We start from the raw sequence: 19,631 nt of genomic DNA, 5'->3' as shown, positions 1-19,631 counted from the left end.
GTAGATTCACTTCCTGAGTAACTGCTTCCAATAGATGAATCGCCCTTACCAAGAATGTAACGCAACTGGTTGATCCAACGCTGGAGTAGAACGTCGTTGCAATGATCACACAGCAAAACTATCGAAAGATAAACAAATTTTAACGTTTAACTTTTTCCAGGCAACTTTGCCACCATTAATGCCGTCATAAAACTCAACGGAATAGGATCAAGCAAAATGGATTCAGATAAAAACAATTCAGTGTGCAAATTATCTTCATAAAAGCAGCATTAAAATGTTTTGCATTTGTTAGCGATTTCATGAAAGCAAAACAGCTTTTTCACAAAGGGTATCGCCATATTGTTATTATTCCATTTGCTTTTTTACAATCTTCGTTTTTCAAGATGTTTTTCTTTTAAAATAACTTTATTCTCATCAATTCATCAATGAGCAGTAATAGATATCACGAAAAGCATCAAATTGTCTGGGCTGGGAGCAATGATTAACTTAACAAATAACTATATTTTGTTTTCTAAATTAAAAATAATTAGTGAAATCAACGTTTTCCGAAGGCGGACTTATTTTTTTCGATCTTCCTAAGCACATTTCACATTAGATTTAATCTGTCACCTAAAAATAAACCACAATATGAGTTTCGATCATTTTAGTAATTCTTTCACTTAATGATTAGGAAATTTATGAGTTTTTTTTTTGACAAATTCATTTTTGAACAATGAATTTGAGCAAGATCGGACGATATTTATGTATCCCTATTTAGTGCGTTTAGCAAGCATCAAAGGCAAATGGCAGAAGTACTGATGCCGAATGGCTTTTATTGTACTTTTAATAAGGATTTCAAATGGTTCTCAATACATTTGTCATATAACCTTTTTGCAGCAAGTAATTCTTGAAATGTCTCGTTAATACACTCTTTAGAACCTTCTTCAGGGTGGGCCAACTAGACAGATTCTAGTCTTAACGAGGTTTTGGTGGATGTAATAAAGGCAAATCTATCTTGACCAGGGTTTTATGAATGTTGTTTTATAGAAGCCTTGTAGTACTTCATAAAACGTTAAATGTTACTTGGGACGTCAATATTGATGGTTGATTGAACTATTAATAACAATAAATAATTAAATATTTTCTTTAATTTATCTAAAATTATAATCCTAAAAATAAACTTTATATGGGGCACTCTTGCCACCCCTACATTTATGTATAAAAGTGTTCAAAATGTATGTATGACATGTACAGAAATTAGCACAACTGGGTATTTATGTTTCCGATATAAATTGTTTTCTTGAAATTTTGCGAAACAAACTGTATAAAATAGTATAGAAATTAGTTTCAATTTTTATTCTTTGAGGCACATGGAATATATGTTTTTTTATAAAAATATCCGTTAAGTAAATATATTAATGGAACACACAATAAAAGCTGTTACATGCATGCTTAAGAATAGTAAGTTGTTGTTTATAAAAAAAAAACATTAATCTGTTTCACTTCATTTTATACGTATGGCCTTTATGCCCCATAAGAGTGGCACTCTACCCCGTAGCATTTTTTAGAGCAGGTATGACATGACATTTAAAAAAAATTATATGATTTTCAATGAGTTTCAATGTTGATACATGAAGACAATGTTATAAACTTACGATTCGGTGCACAAACTCTTATAAATATGAATCGCATATAACCACGCACTATCGTTAGGGTGACCTTTTTGCCTAGTTCCCAGTCACATAAACATCGATTTTTTTTTATAAATCTACGATCTTGAAGATTTTTCCAAATCACAAATCTATGAAAATAAAAAGCATAGCCTACCCGAGCAAAGCTGAAGATCAAATTGAAATCAAAATTTGCTGTTATGATGTAACTTATTTTGAATACTCCAGTTGATCTCATTTTGGTTAACACAGCAAAAATGAGAGCAAAATTTTACACTGTTGAAGCAAACGGAAAACTAATCCTGCTTTCAATGAAATCAATTTGATTATTGATTTTGCATTCATAATGTTTAACTGAATACGGGCCTAGAGTAAATGGTTACCATTCATGTTTCTCAAGCTGAAAGACTTAGGCTCCAATCTCAACGCGGGCTAGTCACGAATGACCTTAAATGTGTTAAACAAATCAGATAAACGATAATCATTAGTTCAACGACAGATGAATTTCAATTAAATTTTAAACAAGACGTAAACAGCAGAACTTCAAGTTAAGTTGCTTTCATTTAAAACGTCTTGACTGCATAATGAAAGCACAATATGATATCAGACTTATGTCGCAACATTTGAAATCAAAATGAGTTTTCATTATGATAGGAACTGCACACTTTAATATCGATTTGCTTTCATTTTGTTAACCGACTTTGCTCGGGTAATGCTCCTTACAAATGTCGAAGCCTCAGAATAATGAAAATTTTGTAAATCCCACATTTATAATTAGGTTTAATGATTCAACTCAATTGCATAAGGCCTAGTGAGTAACCGTGCAAATATTCCTTGACTAAGTTGCTCAGTATATTTTGGGGCTTTGCAAACATAAGAGGTCTTGATAACCCATTGGACTTTTCAAAGCGATACTCATATTCATTGGACAATGGCATTCAACGGGTTTTACCAATGGAGATTACTGCCTATTATCCCATATCAGTCCCATATGGAAAAAGTAGGCATTGAGAAAATGGAAGTCAAAGTTACGAAGTCCGATCCCCATGTAAATATTTGAAAAATCATAGTAAATTTATTAATATTTTTTTCAAGTTAAAATCAGTTGCATTGAAACTTGCATGTTATATCAGTTATATCAGTGAACAATATAGCAACTCGAAAAGCAGAGCTGTAACTTCACCTCTGGACGATTTAATTTAAGGATGGGACTGCTATGCGATTACTTTGCATGATGGGACAAACTGACTTGATGTTGTGTTCACCTTTTCCATGATCAAAGTCCGTAGTTTTAGGCTTCGTTCGTTCTAATGGTGGAACGTGAACGTGTAGTTACATAAGAACGGGAACACTAACGTGCTTATCATTTCTCTCACACAGGGCAAACGCAGCGTGGACGCCGAGGGTAATGCTGCCATCTCGGACACCTTCCTGGAAAATGCAATGCTGCTGCAGGACAACAAGCGCCTACAGCAGCGACTGAAAGCAATGCAGGAAACCATCAACACCTTGACGGACAAGAACGCCACACTTCAGGCACAGCAGGCCCTATTTGGCTGGTCCTCGGGCAGTACCGGGGGGAGTGGCGACCAGGGAGAGGATGGTGCTGGCAGCGAGAATGCCATACAACAGTTAGTTGCTGGCTACATTAGTGAAATTGAGAAACTGAAGGCGAAATTGATCGAATCTGAGCAGATGTTCCAGCAGATGAAGAAAGTGCAGGCCAGTCCGTCGAAGCTTGGGCTGAAGAGTAACTATTCCTTCATTGAAGACTCGACGGAAACGGTTATCAACATGGCGAAGCGTGAGTTGGAGAAAGATAGGGAGCTGTTGATGTCTCGATCACTGCCTGGATTGGAGAACGACAGCAGCAATCAAAGTTTGGAGGATGGATCGGATAGTGATTCGGATACGGAATCGGATGATAAGGCAGGAGAGTTACAGGCGGAGATCAATGACATAAGTTCGGATATAGAGATAAAATCAAAACTGATTGAGCAGTTGGAATTGTCGCAACAGCGGATGCACGTTATGCGACAGCAGTATGAGGACAAGCTGAATGTGTTGAATGCGAAAATTGTCAACACGCAGAAGGAGCGTGATCAAGTGCTAGCTAATATGAGTGGGTCGGGAGTTGTAGTTGGAAGCGCACAAAATGATAGAATAAGAAAGGTGAAGGAAGAGTACGAACGAAAGCTATCAGAGATGCAAAAGGAACTGAAGAAACTGCAAGTGGCACAAAGAGAGCACATGAGACAACAGAGAGAACTACAAGCGCAGGATGCTCAGTTGAAGGCGCTGCGCGGAGAGTTGAGCGAGTTGAAGCAGATTAAGATACGGTTGATGAAGAAGATTCACGAGGAAAACAACAGGCACAAAGAAATGGAGAGTAGAAGGACTCGGGAAATAGCGCAACTGAGGAAGGAAAGCAGGAAACATGTGAACATGATCAAATCACTCCAAGCTCAGGGAGCGGCGAAGGATCAAGTTTTGAAGAGGAAAACTGAAGAAGTTTCAAACTTGCGAAAGACTCAGCGTGGTATGATGAGCATGAAGGCGGCAGGAAGGTTCCCTGTGAAAAAGTCCGTCGCCGCTCAGAATACGAAGAATCTCAAAGCCAAGTGGGACTCGCTTCAAAGGACTATTGCTAGAGCAGCGAGAAGCAGACAGGCGGTGCTGGAACTGGAACGAGAGTTGGAACGATTATTGCAGGAACGGGATGGACTGAGCCGTGATCTGGTCAATATCCGCTCCAAAAAGGTTCATTCATATACGGCAGAATTAATTTCTGAGGAAGACACCATAATGGCCAATATGAACTACATTCAGGAGAACATTACCCAGATTCAGCATTCCATTATGGAACTAGAAGAGGGCAAAGAGTCGGCCTCCGAGCATCAACAGATGCAGACTATCCTCGAGAATATACGTTCTGTCGAAGAAGCTAAATTTATCCTGGAAAAGTTGTGTGGAACGTCTGTTGTGCAAGTTTGTGAAGCAGCTCTAACACAAACACGACTGAAGGAACGCGAAGCTTTGTTGAACGAAGTTCAACAGGACAGCAGCATCCAACAGCAACTGCTGCAGCATATTCTCGCACGAACTCCAGCAGCAACATTGTCGGATACTAGCTTCAGTTCTGGCCAGTCCCACCACTCGAATGTGGTGAACACCATGCTACACGCAGCTGTCCTTTCGAATGGAGTCTCATCTGCTGTTTACGAAGACACCGCGGAGACCACTGAAAGTCATCCTTACGTGATCAATTCTGTCACCAGAAGCCCATCGCCCAGTAGCAGCACGGAATTGTGAGTAGCTTTGAGTTTATGTACGTTTCATGTTTTCAGGTGCTGACTCAACGTGGCAGAACATTCTACCTACACACACCTGACTTGCTCAAGTCGACTACCTACTTACATCCTCATTTGTACCGTATAGCTTGCATCGAATAACCAACCCAACCTAACTAATCAAGTACCATTTCCGTCCTTTAGCCGAAGAAACATGCAAGTCAGTAAGAGAATCCGTAGAAAGAACTACCTTTACGAAGCCATCATCTCCAATGATTCCTAACCGATGTTTCCATGTTATGTTAACCAAAATCATCCTCTCCCATACAATATTGTGTTAATCAAAATTGCTACCAAAATCAATTTGGCTATTTATTACTTTGTTAAGTTTTACTTTTCTTCTCTTCCAATTTTCCTCGGTCCATCCAAATGATTCCCCATTCCCGATATTCCTCACCAAACTCTGTCCCTCGCGACAATGTTGGATTTCTACTGTTCCTTCTTTTCGTTTCATTAAAAACAAAACAGCGATAACGATAGCATTGTCACCTACAGAAACTCCTCCAAGCTAAGACGAAGGCTCACGACCACTGCCGGTCAGGACTCACTGCCGTATGGCGGATCCGGTGTTGGACCGGACGTATCCGGTTCCCCGACCGCCAACAGCAAGCTTGAGAAAGTGGGTATTTGTATTTATCTTGAGGATTCGGCAGATGACGATGACACGATGATACATTCTCCGCAGGATGAGAATGGGGGCTTCATCGGTGGCGGTATGACGGGCATGACCCGATCCTATACCGCTGCCTCGTCTAGCGAAGCGCCATCACATATCCCGGTTGTGACGAACAGCAGCACATCGGTAGCAGGCCGTAGTTTCGTTCCGCTATCACGAGCTCCCAGCGCACCGGGTTCCTTGAAGTAAGTATTGCCAGAACCACCTTTAAAGCTGCCTAACCCCTTCTCTAAAAGTACAAGCCGTTTTGAAGCGTGTTGAAAGTGTGTTCATGAGTAATTGATTTTCTTTTCTCTTTCACTATTTGTAATATTTCTGCGAAACTAGGGCTGTCGATCCGCGTAACACTGCATGGAACGCTTTCAGCGAATCACTTGGTTGCTCGCAAAAATACGTTCTCGGAAGCGGTAACTTCTCACAAATCCCCTAAATCCTACCCTACTCCGTGTATCTTCTAGAAAAATTCTGCTCCGCCTGCTGGACACTGTCGACCACATATGTCATCTTTTGCCGATTCAACCTTTTCTCGAGTTCAAACGTATGGTGGAAAAAAGCTTGGCCGCCATCGGTGAACAGTTGCTACCATCCTCCATGCTGGTGGTCGAGGACAAACGTTGCTGAGTAAATGTCGTATTAGTGTTTCGTGTGTTTTCCGTCGTGATTGATGACTGCGTTTTTTTAAGCCACTGATTGATAACCTCGGGCTGCAATGAATGAGCGTGTGTGATATTAACCGTAAGAAAATAGACGGCTAGCTAGAATAGAAGTTTAAACAACACGCCATCAACTTACTTGTTTGTTTGAGACTTCTAGCGGATGTTTATGAATGGTGTGGAAATTTTCTAAGTAAGAGCAGAAAAGGAAGTTCAGAAAACTTCAAGGAGATGGCCCGGTGTAGTGGTTAACATCCATACTTCTCACGCCAATAGTCACGAGCTCAAATCTCATCCTCGGACATGTCACGAATAACGCGGAAATTGACAACAAAAAAAAAAACTTTCAGGAGACATTTCCGGTGGCCCTTTAAACTTCCACTTCTTTGTTGTGTTCTGAGAACATCCTCCGGACGTAAATTTAAGCTAGAACTCTTTTAACTTGCTATTTAAATTTTCATGAAAACTCTTTCATTAATTGTTAGGGATCTGACAATACAGGACAGCAAATAAGGGAAAAGACTCTATGGAGAAGTTCAAAAGACTTTTACACACACGCTGAATCCTGGAGAACTTTCTTGGGGGTTTTCCACGCCAACTGGCGAGTCGATTTCAATTTTCCCTTTGAAAATTTCATGGAACTTCGCATAATTATTCACCTGGAACTGTTCTAGAAGACTTTTGGGCTTCCCTTTGCAATCCTTCAAGCTTTTTTGAAGTTCCTTGTTTTTCCATTCCTCTGCGTTTGTCGATAGCCGCTTTTGCTGTCAATTCCACAGTTCATTCTAAAAAAAGGGTTTAAATCAAAACACGCAAAAATGGGTACAACATATTTCTAGAAAAAGAGAGTAGGATTCCAGGAATGGTTCAAGTAACTTCGAAAGTTGACATAAACATGACAATGCTTTGGATCATCACAGAAAAGCAATGATGATCTCAAATTTGCTTTCTTGATATATTTTAGGGGTGGAAACCAGTGCTATTGAAGTAAAATTTCCATCGATCATAACCAGTGATTGTACACTGTAGTCATCTGTCGCATACAAATCATCATCTACTACCGAATTCTGTACCTAATTTGTGCACTTTGTGTGTGTTTGTTTTTTTTTTATTACTTTTGTTTGCTATCAATGGTTCACTTTTGTCTACAGATTCAAAACTTTTATTTTTTTCTGTTTCTCATATTTTACAGAAAACTTTCCGTGCGATTAGGTTCAACTGCATTTCTTTAGTTCGTGTATAGATTATTACTTGTTAACTCTAATGGTTGTTATTGCTGAAATTGTTTCCAATGTTTAGAAAATGTAGTAAATAAAAGATTTATGAACATACTTTCAACAAACTGATCCAATGTTTTCCATATTTTCGCATGCATTTTTATACTAATCAAACCCACCCTTTTCCATCATTGCCAATAATAACAACAACAATCCAATCAGAGGACTTCAACCAGTGCCAAACATATCGCGTCAAAATAGCACCGCGTCGCCCCTGTTGGCCCGAAAGTCGTTCGAACCGAATGTAGCACCGCCATCACCTCGGATCTCCAGGCGGCCGGTCCCCAGCAAAGCGTCACCGGGAATGTAAGTATGGTACCCCTCACTGGGTATGGTTGTTAGATTGTAGCAGCAAGCGCTCGATTTCTGAGTAGCTTGAAGTCGAATTGGTTAATGAATTTCGAAAAGAGGCAGGTTTAAGTAGTTTAGAATCAAAGCATTTTCTAGGTTCGTAATTACCCTTTGTGTGAATTTTTCCAGTGGTGTGATAAGCGAACATCAGTTTAAAAGCTCAGCAGTTTTTATTGGTCGTCGACTTCCGTAGACTAAACTTTTTTTGTAGTAGTGCTCTTTAACATCTACCCGTCAGCGCAAATCAAAGTGAAAAATACATTTCAATAATAATTTTAAAAGTGACGAAATGTACATATACATATAATAATGTTTTCACATACGATTAATAGTTATCGTACTTTACTAATAACTTATACAATGAATTGTAAAACCATGTATCATTTGATAAAAAGAAGAACAGCTAAAATTTAAATGGAAAATTATTTCTAAATGCATAACAACATTTTCTCATTTTTCAAGGCTTTATGTTTTTGACATCTTGAGCAACTCGTTTCGTGTTTAATATTATTAAACCTGTGTGTTTTTTCTGCTATCAAAGCTTACTAACTTGAATGTTGCTGAAGAGTACCGAACCACAAGAATACTGAACTTATATACCACCGTCTTATCGAAGACAACATATCAGATCAATCTCACCATCTATCGTTCAAAATTTAACATACTTTACGAATTTGATAGCAACGATGCCAACCTCAAAATAGTGATTTGCGCAATTCCTCCTTGTTTTATCATGTAGCTCCGCGTTGCTCAAGTTCAGCGCTACTGTATGTGTCTCTTCGATTCTGGCAGAGTTACCAGTCTTCGTGATATGTTGTCTTTGGTCATGAGCACATATTAAACCTGTAGTACAGCTTTTTCCAACACACGATGGCTGTCTATTTTATATTTATTTAAAAAAAAAAAGTCCAACTTAACCGGATATGTAGCGTTTTATTGTACCTATTTAAAAAATACTAATTCCGGATCCATCATCTTAATCCTTTGTGTACTTTTATATGTGCGTGCGTGTGAATGGGTGTGTCTCCCGCCGCAACTAACACCACTGCCGTCACGACCAAACACTTACACCCAACAAAACAACCACCCACATGTGCACGCTGCTGAATGCTCGCTTGATAAATCGCTAACCAACCCCTCCCTTGCGGTGACGTGCACGCGATGCCCCTTGCCTACCTACCACAACCGAACACCAACGACACCAGGGAGGATGCCAATGAAATTCCCACCTCGCCACCGGTTTACCGCCGGGGAACATCACGGGAGGACACCGGTGATGTGTTTTCACGTCTTGGCGCTGGTACGCAGGATCCTTCACCGGGTGGTCACATCAAAGAGTATGCAGGAAAGGTAAGATTTGCTTGGTTTTCAAACGAGTGTGGATCGATTGAAATTTGAATGATTTCTATAATTGCAGTTGAAGGCTGGTTCTCCACTTATCTGCACTCACATTGTTGAAGGGCATAGCAATTCCGTTCTTTCGATCAAGGTGTCCAACCAGACACTCTTCACCGCTGCCGCTGGTAAGTATATACATTCAAATTGAAAAAAAAAGTGATATTATCAGTCGCTTAGTAAAGTACTATACTGTCTGTCGAAGAGCATATCTCACAAACTTGCGTTGAACGGATCCAATTCTAGTGATCCAGCTAGCATGGAAAGGGCACCAAACAACTAAAGTTGACTCTAATAAGGATCGCACAACCGAGCAGTAGAGTGATCTGAGGCATAGCGGGTCACGGAACTCGTCGGCAATTTAGAAAATATAGCCCATATTGTCGATTAGCTCTGGAGATGATGTCATTGTAGTGGATTCTGAAAGTGAGTCTGCAGTCCAAGGTAACGCCGAGATCCTTTATGTGCTCTACACGAGCAAGACAGCGTCCGTAGAGTACATAGTCAAACATGATTTCGATTTTTCGGTGATAGGAAATAATGTTACATTTGTCGATGCTTAAAAATTTCTTGAGCTCCACAAAAATACCTAACATATTCTGGAGATCCCAACAGTCCGAGAGACTTTTAATAATTTTGTAGATTTTCGTATCGACTGCATAGAAAACGCGGCATCCAGATGGTATCAGAAAGGCGACGTCGTTTAAAAAGATCGAAAACAGTAGCGGTCCTACACACTTAGATTTTTTGCCGAGATGGGCAGCTTGGCAAGCAAGATATTATGGTCCACCGTGTCAAATGCGGCTTTTAGACCCATATACGCAGCATCGACTTGCCATCCTGAATCCATGCATCGCAAATAGTTAGAAGTAAACTACACCAGGCTCGTGGACACGGAGCGCTTCGGGTAAAAGCCGTGTTGTTCTGTATGGAAATAATTGTTGCAACACGCGAACAGAGCATCATTTATGATAATCTCGAACAGTTTTGAGCAGGCACACAGGGACGTGATTCCACGGTAATTTGCGACATTCCGTTTATCTCCTTTTTTGTAGACTGGATACAGAAAGTTTCCAGAGTCAGGGGAACACATTGATGTGCCGAGAGATTGAATAGCCTCGCAAATGGAAGGCAGATATTGGCTACACAACGTTTTGATGGGACAACGGCAGCGAACGAGAGCTTCAGTTTGCGTGTTGCGGCTATCACCATGTCTTCTGAAATGCGCGGAATATCGAAACTAAACACATCACGTGGCATCCCAACAGGAACACTTGCTGGAAATGACGAGCAAACAAGTCGCATTTTTCTCTTTCGCTATTAGCCGAGTCATTCCCGAGAAACATGGAACAAGGCAACCCGGATTCCTTCCGTTTGGAGTTGACAAACGACCAAAAACTTTTCGGATTCGTGTGAAGGTTCGCTCAAGTGTCGATTATAGAGAAAACGATTGTAATTTCAATAACTACGACTCGCAAAATTGAACAGTCGTTTGTAGTACGGCAAGCGAGAGTTACAATGCTTTCGGAGGGCAGCAGAAAGTTGACGTTTTAGCACGCGTGCACAGTTCGAAAAGGAATGTAAATTTCTGTTCAATATGATGCACATAAATGGAGCGTCACATATCATATAAGTTTACATTATATATCATGTAAAGTTCTGACACATTTCATGCAATGTAGCAAATATTGTATACAAAAGCCTATCTTTGTAAACAACATTGTTTACAAGTTGCTCGATTACGTGAAATGAAATTCAAGTTTAAGTGAATGAATGTTTACATCACAATTAAAATTCAGAATTTTTATCTGTGTGGGTTAGACCATGGAGGCTTTTGCGAAAGTCCAAAGAGTAGCACTCAGATGACTGCGTAAAAACAATCGGAGAAGGTAGATCAGTGGCTCGACCGGCAAGGAAACAGAAGTGCCCGGTAATGCCGAATCATTTGCCAGGACAAGATCTAGCAAACTTCCATTTCGGTTCGGAAAAGTATTCGCTTGTGTGAACCCGTAAAAGTTAAAACTGTCCAAAAAAGCAAGCAACCGGTGTGCCACTGTCTGTAAAGCGCCACTGCAAACCAGCTTGATTGTAGTCGCCAAATACGAAAGCGGGAGAGCAGGGACTTAATTGAGAAGAAATCGAGCCTAACGATTCCACATGCTTACGGATGATCGTGCAGTCGTTTTTGTGGTAGGGGGGGCAGGTAGATTGCGCCTACACTAAGCTTGCTTTGTGGAAGTTCTACGACAATCCATAGCTGTTCCAGTTGACTGGAAATGGGTGACGTACTTACACAGTTCGAAAAGTAGTGTAAATTTCTGTTCAATATGATGCACACAAATGGAGCGTCATATATCATATAAGTTTACATTATATATCATGTAAAGTTCTAGCACAATTTATGCAATGTAGCAAATATTGTATACAAAAGCCCATCTTTGTAAACAACATTGTTTACAAGTTGCTCGGTTGTGTGAAATTAAATTTAAGTTAACGTGAATGAATGTTTACATCACAATTAAAATTCAGAATTTTTATCTGTGTACGTAGCTGGCTAGTCTCGTTGATACTGCAATCAGGACTCCGCCACAGCGTGATTTTTGACTGTTTAGGGGAGACCGGTCAGTTCTGAAGACGGAATAAAGTGACCCGAAAAGTTGCGATGAGTAAATTCGTATGTCCAGCCACGTTTTCGTCAGCATAATCAAATCATATTCGGCCTCTCTAACAGCCAGGAAAAACGAGTCAATTTTAGTCCTCTGCCCACGCACGTTTTGGTAATAGATCCGGAGACCATTCGAAGAGCAATCACGGGAGCTGGAAATCGAAAGAACATCAGGTACCGAAATCTCGGAATTGCAATCATACATACAGGACCGCGACTATGAAGATGGCGGATGTTTGCAGCAAGCGCGCTGGGTCGGGAGGTTCGGAAGATTCCTCAGTGCCTGTTTTAGGGTGTCCCGGATCCGAGGAAAAGCAGGTGGTGGCATAAACCTGCTGGCAGTTGGCAGAACGGATGCATAGACATGATGGTGCTAGTGCGGAGGCCGCAGAACCGGAAACACAGCTAGAAGTTCAAACAGTATCAGGCAAAGGAGAGGCTGAATCGTCAGTATACTTGCCAGTAATAGCTGGTTGAAAGACCCCCGACCTACATCTACACTCAGGGCCGAGACGACTATGCTGAGCGCTGCACACTTAGAAATTATCGCCGACTTCGGTAATTTTTACCGAAATCTGAACAGCTGACCTTTTCGGTAAAATTTATGCAATTCAATCATAGGGGTAACTCTAAGACCAGAAGGTGCCGAAGAAACGAGTTCAACTTTTTGGATCAGCTCTGGTACTATCATCGGTCCCAAGCTAATCGATGCACCCCTCTAAACATAGGAAAATCCACGAACCCCTCATTTTATCTGTCAAACTTTCATAGTGAAGCAAAACAAACATAGTGTAGTACTGGAATATATACTAGAATGGGGTACGTTAATCGATTTTTTTTTTTCATTTAAACAAGGTTGAACATGTTTTGATATTATTTCCAAATTTAATACCCTTTAAAATGAAGGTCAAATAAGTTTTACCGAACGTTCAGCTGTTCTGATTTCGGTCAAATTTACCGAACACGGAAACAAAATCTTAGTGTGTGGATAAACAAATAAACAAATAGTAGTTTTTGGAATTTAGTCGATACGGACGCGAAATCTTAGAATCTTAGAATATTTAGGGAGGAAACCAAAATTAATCAACTTGCCAACATAGACTATCGCATTTATTTTGGTGGCACTCTGCTAATTAGCTGTTTTCTTCTGTTGTTTTGCGCAGCGTTCGGAGCTTGCTCGGTACTCACTTAGTTTAGATATTTTATACTTAAACAGACACGCATACATATCTATACTCAAAAAACTAATACGTTTCTAATGGAAGCTGCATGAAAAATATTTTCGATGTAGGGATGAATGGCAAACACCGTTTAAAACTGTACGTTGCGTTGATCGTGTTGAAGTTTTATTTTTGACGGTTTCAAATTTTAGAACTGTCTGTCGAGTAATTTGAAACAATTTTTAAACTCAGCGTTGCGAACGGCCTAAGCGTGTTTCCTTTTCATTTTCGTTTCGTGCTGTTAAGGACCACCCACATTAGATCCGTTTGCGTTACGTTGGCGTAAATTTGACAGTTAGACAATACATTTAGCTGTCACTTTGCCGCAACGCGTCCGATCCGGATCTAATGTGCGTGGGCCTTTAGTCTAGGTAAGCGTTATAGAAATGATGCGTTAATCATCAAACGTTGCATGAAAGATGCAGAACTCGAGTTCATTTTGGAGCTTCGAAAATGTAGAGCCCTGATTCTTACATGCATGACACAATTTCCTAATTCTGCCAAGAATATACTTTAAAGAACGTGTCTTTGAATATAAAAAAAAATCTACTTTTAACAGTTTTGATTATAATTCTGTTTATGGCACTTAAGTTAAGTAAACACGTTCGTGACACTTTATTAAACGTTTAAACCAAAATTGCATATTTATTAACGTAGGTATTTAAAAAAAAAGTTTCGCATAAACTGGAAAATTTCCGTTGAAGTCCTGGCAAAACCTGGAAAACTCAGGGAATTGTATTTAGCTAAATGAGTAGACACCTTGTACTGTCAATCTTAGGGAGGCCGTCTTGTCCCGTCTACCCCTAGCTATATAGTACCAGAGCCTCCATCACCCATTGTTTGTGCAACTGTACAACGTAGGAAAAGGTCCTGCCCGTGCGCGATCACCCATATATCCAAAGTAGCTCACTTCTACCGCAGAAAGTGATAGCATCTTTATTGTGCGACTGAACCAAGTCATATAAAAGTTGTTTGCCAACTATTCTACAACGAGTGCGCTAATAAACTAAAACACAACCTGTTTCCATCCATCCGTAGATCGCACTGTTAAAGTGTGGGATCTTCGCAGTGGCCAGACGCCTCACTGCTTAACAGGCCATTTGGGACCGGTTGCAGCTGTCGAGTGTGATCCGACCAACAATTTACTTTTCTCCGCGTCGGGAGCATTCGTAAAAGTTTGGGACCTCAGGGATAGCAACATCAGGCCAATTATAACCTTATGGTAAGTGACTGCTTTTACTGATATTCTAAACATGTTAAATGACAACGTGTGTCCAATTTTCCAGTTCCTCGGGATCGGTTCTTCCGGCAAATGCATCACTATCGGACCTAATCCCGGGCGAGTGTTCAATTACTGCGTTGAAACTCGGAGCTTCGGGCAAGCTGTACACCGCTGCATCGGATAAGGTCCGCATCTGGGATCTACGGACATTTTCTTGCCTCGGGAGGCTCTCCGGTGGTCATCAGGCGGCTGTCATGTGTCTTACCGCCTGGGAGGGTCCCAACAATACTGATCTCGTGGCAACGGGCTCCAAGGATCACTACGTCAAGGTGTTTGAGGTCAATGCGCTCGGTGGAAATGTCCCGCCGTTGCTCAATCTGGAACCACCACACTACGATGGAGTGCAGGCCCTTGCGGTGGCAAAAGATGCTACCGGAGTCGACGCCGAGCTGTTTTCCGGGAGTAGAGACTCCGGCATCAAAAGGTGGGACCTGCGCAACGGAGAACTCAAACAGTCGCTCAACAATGCCCACAAAGGCTGGGTCTCCGGAATGGCCATCTATGGGGACATTCTGCTGTCTAGCTGTCGTGGTGGCGTTATTCGCCTATGGAATGTTAAAAATTGTGATAGTCTAGCCGAGATGAAGACTGACCAGTCAATTAACGACATCGTCACCAGTGACAACCGGGTCTTCACGGCATCCAAGTGAGTATACGATTGCTTATAACCCTTTAGCACACCGTTTCTAGGAGCATTAGTTCCACTGCCGGTTCTGGTTTACTCACGATCACTAGAAAACATTCGGATTCTCGTTGGCCATTTCGGTTGCTTAATATTCTCATCCCCTGTTATAGTTGCATTTACCGAATATGGACAACGGAATTTCCTTTGTTATCGTTCGTCTTTTTTCTTTTTCTTTTTCCTACACTTTACGTAAACTTCTAGTACCGGTGGAGTACGAATTTGGCGTTTCGCTAGTAATGAGCTGGAATCGTTGGGAGCTGGTTCTGGTGGTGGTGGTGGTGTTGGTATTCACACGGGTGGCAGCAAACTAAAACGCTAAACAATACACTAACAAATGAGCATAGGCATATTTACTAATGAAACTAAATCAGGCGGAATGAAACGAAGAGCAAAAGCTATTGAAAACACCAAAACTGTTACCATCTTAACAAAGTTAAATGCCAGCTTCAGCTAACAATGTGGCTTTCTTCTTGTAGCGGAGGTAGACTTTTAAGAATCATTAACTATACGAAATAACGAAATAAATGTCGACCCTGTGAGGGATTAGCGTCTGAGTAGGAGCTTGCAAACGTAACTTACGACTTTTAAGAATTTGTGTGGTTGTTTTTCCTTGATGTTTAACCATTTTTGTTCTAGTCAGTTGAATTTGTGTGATTTTAATTCTTATGAAGTACGGTAAAGAGGAGGAAAGAGAAATGACTTGTAGCGGGCTCGTATAAGGTGTGGGTTTGAAGAACGGAACTGGAAACAGTGATTTGCGCACACTTTCTTTTATCTTGTGTCGTCATAGCAAAGGTATTTCATCCGATTAAGAATGTTTTCCAAATTGAAATATACTTCCAGTAGTCTGGAACTTAAACGATTAAAAACCGCTGCGGAGCGCTAACATGGTGAATTTTGTCAGTGTATCTAATTTACATTGACAGATGCTGGTGGATTTTCTTCTTAAAATCAGTTTGGAGCTCGTACCACCAACGAATTTGGTATAATGCTGATACCAAAAATTGGTAAATTTATTGGAATTCGTTCATGACGTAAAAATTACAACAGTTTGATTAAACAATTTATTATTAACAGTTTGACAATTTATTGCTACTGTGATTGAAGCAGAATAAATTTTAAATTAAAAAAAAATATTTTGTTTAAGAATTAGAAAAGGGCGAGACAAAACAAATATTGTAAGCCTTACGTATTTTTTGGTTCGTGTATCGAAAGGCTATAATTTTACTTTAAAAAAACGTTTTAGATCTAAGGCCTCAGCTCAACGAGATCATAAAATGTTTGTATAAGTGTACAGTATGTACACTCACCTTTCCCCGAGATGGCTGAACAGGCTAAGTGCAACCTGTTTCATTTTGTTCATATCAAACACCTGTTATTATTCATAGAATTTTACTGAACACATGAGGGAAAATATCAGAATCACACTGTGAAACGTACTCACTTATCTTGGAGATGGCTGAATCGATTTGAGTGTAGCCATTATTTTGTTTGTATCAGACTCCTCCTTTAATTTTATCCGGCTCCGGTGATATGAACAAAAAAAATAAATTTTGCTATCGAACTGTGCTACTACTTTTCTCTGAGATGTCTGAACCGATTTAAGAGCAATCGGTTCCAATTTGTTTGTATCTAACTCTCATAGTTGCAACATTCCGGAGCACGAATAAGAAGATACAATTTACACTGGTATTTAAAAAAAAATAATGTATCAGGATGTCGACTACCTGGAAAAACATGGAATCTAATAATTCAAATTCAGGGAAATATTTCTTCGCTAGTTTCAAACCACTTAATTACTCGGTGTAGAGGATGGTTTTTCATTTCAAATTTTAAAATAGAGCTGCGAACTTGTCGTTGTTCATTGCTTGATGTTGCATTTTTGTAAGTTGTGTAGACGTTACTCAAATAAAAGGGTATTTCGTTGATTTTGAGTCTATTATAAATTCAGCTCCCACTGGGTGTTGTCACATTCTTGAATTGAACTGAGATAAAATCCCTTTCCGTAGACGCTAGACTCTGTTAGTTATTGCAAAATTCAAGCTGCTAACACCTAATTGCGTCTGATAAAATTTCCCCTTCGAGTAGATTGGTGCGTCTGCTCGATTCACCTGTGTCCAACAAAAACCAATCCCTTGAGCGTATTGGAGTGCCTTTGAGTACATGCAAGAATGATAAAGAGTTAAGCTGGGCTTAGACAAGGCAAGTCATTGATCAACTCAATTGAATTCAATTGGTTAAGGAGTTGAGCCTGGTTTAACTTTTTTCAATTCGAGTGAGTTGATCAAGTCAGTTGAATGGCATGGTTTCAACTGAGTTGATCAATTGACTTGCCTTGTCTAAACCAAGCTTTGAGAGCAGATTTTGTTGGAAGACTTCTAGTTATTGTTCCTTATTGTGTTGTTAACAGCTTGATTAGGTCAGAGAACTAACTAAATGAGAATTTAGGATATTGCTTGAAGTAGCACTTTTATGATTGAATAATGATTCAAATATACGTAGACAAGCATAGAGTAGCTTTATTGAGTATTCTAGGTCTTTAGAAACCTGGTTAGCTCGTGAAACTAGCTTCTAGGTTAAGTTTTAGGAGGTTAAAGTGCTGTTTTTACGATTTCCCACTGGAAGAATCCGCCCGCGAATTAGCTTTTGATGAAATGTATTATTCGGAATAATTTTCTTGCGGAGCTGGGTCTCATAATGTGCTCAAAGCAAAAAAAAACAATGGGATTAAAAACAAGTGTTTCATATGTAAAATTACCAGTGAATTGAAAAAACCGGGAATTTGAAGTCACCGGGAAAAACCGAAAGATGACAAATCTGAAAAAATATACCTCGTCCTCTCTTCGAAAACAATAAGATTTCAAGACCCTTGGACTGGACTAGATTTTCAGGATGCAGTCACTTTGGAGAACTATTGAAAAAATTTTAGATTTTTTTTTTTAATTTTTTTGGAATGAATTCTTAGATAACACCAATGTATTTCAGAGAATATTTTCTAGGGAAAATCTCTACGAGATAAGATTCTTGAAAAATAAGGGAAGCGAATGTTGAGGGTACAATTCCAGAATAATTCTGCGAAGATCTATTAGGAAATTCCTAGGATAATTCCAAGCGCATTTCGAGTGGAATTTCTAGAGAATTTTAATGAGAATTCCATGCAGGCATTGAGAAAAAATAAGAGGAGAACTCCAGGATATTTCTGAGCAAAATTAGAAGACAATTCTCGGTGGGAAGGGGGATTACAAGTTTTGCTCATAAAAACTATTAGGCCCTTTTCAATTGTTGGTCGAGAATCTGAAGTGAATTGCATGGGAACTCTCAAGAGAATCTCAAGCAAATTTAAACAAAAAACAAAAGATCCAGTGAATTCTTAGAAAGAGTTTGAAATTCGAAGGGAATCGGAGGATGAATTTTAAGATTTAAGTGTCCTACAGAGAATTTTAAAGTTCAGACATTTCCAAGAGAGAATTTGAAGTTTACGAACAAATGTTTACACCAGAATTTATGAATAAACCAATAATACATAACGAGTATTTACCAAAAGAATGACTTGTTCTGTTTGCTGCATAATTTCCATCAGTTTCCCGTCTTATTTTTTTTTATGGATAATCACTCAGCAATATTTCAAATTGATTTGTCGTCCTATTCCGAATATAGATGTAACGTGCATGGGCCTCAAAAGAAAATATTGAAGAAGCTAGACTTCGGAAAAAGTACTTGAATAAACCGAAACTAAACAAAACATTTTCGGGGCTTTAATTTTTGTTTTCAATTCAAAAGCAAAATAACCATGCAATTTCATTCACAATTAAAATTATATGAATTTCAGAATTAACTTATCTAGCTGCTTTTAATTATCATGGAATTATTCTTTAAACTAACAAAAAAACTCTCCTCGTAATACTCTTTGAATTCTCTTTGGAATTTCCTTAAGACCCCTCTTAAGAATTTAATTGTAATCCGTGGAACCTATTCTGAGAATTTGATTACTTTGAAATTGTCTTTCAACTCTAGTCAAAACTCTTTCGTAATTTTCTTCAGAGACCCCTTGGAGCATTTTTTTGAATTTACAGTTATTTTTTTTAAATCAGTTCCATTGGACTTCTCTTATGAATCTTCCTTCAAAATAATTTCCAGAACACTATTAAAATTCTGTTTCTGGTTGAATTTTCATCATAATTCTCTTAGAATTCTCCTTAAAATTCATCTGTCAGTTTCCTCACGATCCCCATACAATTCTCCCCATAATGACGTAAGAATTCCACTTGAAGTTTTCTACAAAACTCCGTTTGAAGCCTTCAGAAATGACCTAAGAATTTAAGTTAGAACCTCCTTTCTTCTCCACACAAATCCCTCCAAATTCATCCAACAATTTCTTAGGACTTCATCTCAGAATTTTTTTGGAATTCTGCTTAGAACTTCTGCTTC

The 19,631-nt window shown here is 39.4% G+C and overlaps 1 protein-coding gene across 10 annotated transcripts in view; it reads left to right on the top strand.

Moving 5' to 3' along the window:
- Positions 1 to 19,631, top strand: part of Klp31E (kinesin-like protein 31E) — a 124,035-nt gene that overhangs the window by 98,177 nt on the left and 6,227 nt on the right. For 6 of the 10 annotated variants that reach the window (XM_065225182.1, XM_065225181.1, XM_065225180.1 and 3 more), the window contains 8 exons: positions 3,030 to 4,957; positions 5,468 to 5,860; positions 7,768 to 7,911; positions 9,162 to 9,306; positions 9,374 to 9,479; positions 14,275 to 14,458; positions 14,523 to 15,164; positions 15,405 to 16,181. In XM_065225182.1, the coding sequence (XP_065081254.1) occupies positions 3,030 to 4,957; positions 5,468 to 5,860; positions 7,768 to 7,911; positions 9,162 to 9,306; positions 9,374 to 9,479; positions 14,275 to 14,458; positions 14,523 to 15,164; positions 15,405 to 15,522 (3,660 nt within the window). In that variant the 3' untranslated portion in view covers positions 15,523 to 16,181. Of the gene's footprint in view, positions 1 to 3,029; positions 4,958 to 5,467; positions 5,861 to 7,767; positions 7,912 to 9,161; positions 9,307 to 9,373; positions 9,480 to 14,274; positions 14,459 to 14,522; positions 15,165 to 15,404; positions 16,182 to 19,631 lie in introns of those variants that run through there. The other 4 variants (XM_065225187.1, XM_065225186.1, XM_065225183.1 and 1 more) reach the window with 4 other exon arrangements.

The sequence above is a fragment of the Ochlerotatus camptorhynchus genome, unplaced genomic scaffold (genome assembly GCF_037179485.1).
Source record: "Ochlerotatus camptorhynchus isolate MF236.1 unplaced genomic scaffold, CSIRO-AGI_Acam_v1.1 ptg000222l, whole genome shotgun sequence".
Classification (NCBI taxonomy): Eukaryota; Metazoa; Arthropoda; class Insecta; order Diptera; family Culicidae; genus Ochlerotatus; species Ochlerotatus camptorhynchus.
This window is presented reverse-complemented; position numbering and strand designations above follow the sequence as displayed.